Source organism: Propithecus coquereli, unplaced genomic scaffold (assembly GCF_000956105.1).
Source record: "Propithecus coquereli isolate 6110/MARCELLA unplaced genomic scaffold, Pcoq_1.0 Scaffold26, whole genome shotgun sequence".
NCBI lineage: Eukaryota > Metazoa > Chordata > Mammalia > Primates > Indriidae > Propithecus > Propithecus coquereli.
In genome coordinates this window covers 9159295-9163434 of record NW_012148174.1, presented here as the reverse complement: position 1 = coordinate 9163434, position 4140 = coordinate 9159295, and the positions used below count along the sequence as shown (strand labels likewise).

Below are 4140 nucleotides of genomic sequence, written 5' to 3'. Positions count from 1 at the left end.
AAAAATTCTCTACCAATAATAAATTTTCAGAAGTTGGTCTATCTGGTGATACTTTGCAGTATCAACAAAACTAAGCCTTATTCAAAGGGAAGTTGTAAATTTATTATAAGATATATATACTTATTCTCAGAGAGCTTTGGCCACTCTTGTCATTTCTCATGCTTGTGGCTACTGGAATCTTTGTCTACTTACTGGATGGAGCTTTCAATGCGGGTAATAGTGAGGAAAGCAGCAAGGTTGGCTGTGTAAGATGAGATGACAATCAAAGCAAACAGCCACCAAGCCCCCATCATCATTCGAGTAGCCAGCGTTGTGTATGGGACCTCCCCACCTGTGGAAATAAGTAGAGATTAAAAGAACATCAACAGGTATTGTTTGGGAATCTGAGGTCATACAAGTTCAACACAAAATTAACTTTCAAGTAATGAGAAATCTTTCTACTTAACATCAGCATAGCTCTCTCTATATTTTCATTACTTTATATTTCATTCTCTTCTATGAGACTATGTGAGATCTAGTCAAAAAGAAGCATGACAAATATTTGGTATAACATGTTTAAATGATAGTTCTTCTCCTTTCCTGTTCAATCCTCTTATTACAACCACAGATGTACGCTTTCTTTCCAACGGCTTCATCAGTCATTAGTTAGGTGACATTAATACTGCTATGCTTATACTTAATGTAACTTTTCATGATTTCCAGTTAAATAAATATTATTGGAAGCATTTATATAACCAAAACATTTGTACCCCTGTAATACTCTGAAACAAAATTAAGAAATTTTTTTTAAAGATTTCTGTGGCTGTACTTTGTTATTTAGTTTCAAATTTGTAACATGTAAATGTCTTCTGTGATTAAAAAGAATATTAAATTTAAAAAGCAAATTGAAAATAAAACGACAGAAATGAATCCGAGGGTATATGAAGTTAGTGACATAATTATAGAGAGGAAAGAATTACTTCAAATCACTTTAAAATACAATGACCGCATCCCATACTGAAGGTCACAGTCCTTTTGGGCAGCCCTCTCATACAGCTGTCTTGTCAGGTTCCAGAAACCATTCTCTTCCTGTCCCCTTAGGCCTGGTAGTGATAACAGCTCTTTTCTGTAACCAGTGTGTGTTGCATCAGCCCTATTACTTTCTCAAAACTCCACTCACATCATTGTAAATAGTCCTTTCAGTAAACTCTTCTCCATTTCCAGAATCTGAAATAGAATGTATCATCTATTTCCTATACTTTAGCACCTATGGAAAGAGAACCACAAAATGGGATTCTGGGATTGGACGGCTCCCATATCTGCGTAGTGCATATTGATGGGAATTGGGACAATGGCAACCCACAGCCTCTGGTTACATTATGATTGTTTAAATAACCACTGGTGTTGTCATGGGATGAAGCACAGGTTGAATGTAAGGGCTTGGGAGACTAACTGTTGTAGCAGTTATAGCGATTTTGAAGCTGTGGCTCCATTTAAGTGCTCTGAAGCCTCAGAATGAATACAAAGCATAAAGGAAAAGTTGAAAGCAATGAATGCCCAGCTCATAAATAAGGTAAAATGTGAGTCTTGATGGCAGCTTTTAAGCAGTCTCTTAATCCTGTAGTTTCAGAGTAGATACGACTGGGGACAAGACTAAGACTTGACCATAAGTGGCAAATCTGCCACATAAGGTCTCTCATGCCAAGGGAAGGGCATTGATGAGAAATACGAATTTCCAAATTCCTCTGAATCTCCTTGCTATTGGAAGCAACCTCACACCACTTCTGAAGGAATCAGGCTTTCTCTGCAAAAAACACTTTTCAATAACTGGACCTAGGAAATTTCACAGTTCTCTTCTGGACTCACTACAGTACTCTTCATTGCTTCCAGGCTACAGGTTAGGGCCAAATTAACTGAGTCAGAGAAGTATACAGTGCACTTATAGAAGTTTTATACCAAAAAGAATGAAAGGTAAGTATAGAGAAGAGCAAATGTGGTAATGATCTCAGATTTGGGACTTAACGTATTGATTTGATATGTGGGAATGGTGGTAGTAGTTTGTTAGAGTGGCTAGTTGAAGAGTTGACCAAAAATGAATGGATTTTGAAGGTAACCTGTATACAAATTCTCTGGCATACCATAGAGATTCAGGGAGGTGGGAATGTTGGAATGGATCTACTCTGGATCAACCTACTCACTTCCCTTACACGACAGGGACACATTCTCCACAAAGACATTAAGAAATGCATGGGAGAGGATAGAACACAAACATCTCTGAAGAGTTCTGGGTGCTTGTCCTCTGATTCTTGAGATGACATTGGGGAATTCTGTAATAAATTGTATTTCTTGATAGCAAAATGAATGTATTATCCCAAGTTGGTAGAGGCTAATTGTAGATGTCTATCAGAGATAAGGTAAAATTACCATAATGAGCCATGGCTACTTATGAGTGATAATTAGAGTGATAAAATTGACCTTCCTAGATCTACAGCAATAGCTTATTGATTGAAGGGTCCCTAAAAGTAAAATAGGTGCTTCTATTTACATAAATTACATAATTCATAACCTATTAATTATAGGTTATAATTTATAAACTGTTAAGGTGCTTCTTGACAGGTATTGACAAAACCATTCTAGATCTGAGGGCAGAAACTTAGCCTCAATTACTGAGTGGGAATCTTGAACCTCTTATTTAGTTCCCAGCACTCATCCAGTTTATGGATCCAGAACCCCAATATTGAAGAAGAAGTCAAGTTAGCATTTTTTGGTATGTCCTTTTTGACATTTTAAAAAATGATTTTTAGTAGTAGTAGGATGGCACACTCATAATTTTGTATCCTATTTACTGTATCTTCAATGGCTAAACAATATTTTTCATTCAGATGTACTATAACTTAAGTAATCTATTTTTTTAAATTTGGAAATTTATACTATCATATATTACATTGCTATAAACATATAACCTTTTAAATATTGTAAATTATTTTCTTTTGATAGAACCCATGAAGAGAAGTTATTTGGTGAAACCAATTAGTTGTTTTATATCTTGTACAGGTGATAAGAATTTTCAAACATGTTTTATAATACTATTTATCGAAAAAATAGTGATAGGTAATTTCTCTTCTCTACTGGTACGATGGTTAATTTTAGATGTCAGCTTAACTGGACTAATGAATACCTAGAGAACTGGTAAAGCACTACTTCTGGCTGTGTGTGCGAGGGTGTTTTCCGAGGAGACTGGTTGTGAGTCACTGGACTGAGTTGGGGAGATCTGCTGTCAATGTGAGACGGCACCATTCAATCAGCTGGGGGCCCAGACAAAATAAAAGAAGGAGAAAAAAGGATGTCCCCTCTCTCTTTCCTGGAGATAGGACACATTCTTCTCATCCTGCTCTTGAACATCAAGATCCCAGGCTCTCTGGCCTTGGGACTCCAGGACTTATACCAATGCCTCCTCTACCCACCTTGCAGATGGCCTGTCTAGGAACTTCTCAGCCTCCATAATCATGTCAATCAATTTCCCTAATAAAACTCTTCTCAGATGTCCACCTATATCTATATCCTCTCTATGTATATCTATATACACAGGCATATCTCATTATATTGCACTTTGTTGTATTGCACTTTGCAGATACTGCACTTTTTACAAATTGAAGGTTTGTGGCAACCCTGAATTGAGCAAGTCTATCAGCACCATTGTTCCGATAGCGTGTGCTCACTTATGCCTCTGAGTCAGCATTTTTTAGCAAGAAATTAATTATGTACATTGCTTTTAAAGACATAATAATATTTCACACTTAAGAGGCTACAGTGTAAATATAACTTTTAGACTCACTGGGAAATCAAGAAATTTGTGTGATTCACTTTATTGGGATATTTGCTTCATTTTAGCAGCCTGGAACTGAATCTGCATTATCTTCAAGGTCTGCCTGTGATTACCCTTTTGGTTCTGTCTCTCTGGAGAACCCTGATTAATACAGTTGCTATTTCAGTTGATTTTCAATGACAAAACATTGCTCTGGACTGGCTGATAGATCTATGTGCAGATAAGCAAAAGTAGGCTAGAAAGCATTAGAACACGTAATTGAAATGACAATTTCTTGTAATAGAAGCCTTCTCTAACTTAATATTCACATTTTCAAAGTAATTATAATACATGCA

The 4140-nt window shown here is 36.4% G+C and overlaps 1 protein-coding gene across 1 annotated transcript in view; it reads right to left on the bottom strand.

Moving 5' to 3' along the window:
• Nucleotides 1–4140, bottom strand: part of GRID2 (glutamate receptor, ionotropic, delta 2) — a 1246697-nt gene that overhangs the window by 250954 nt on the left and 991603 nt on the right. The window contains exon 12 of the mRNA XM_012647158.1: nt 193–331. Within this exon, the coding sequence (XP_012502612.1) occupies nt 193–331 (139 nt within the window). The remainder of the gene's footprint in view (nt 1–192; nt 332–4140) is intronic.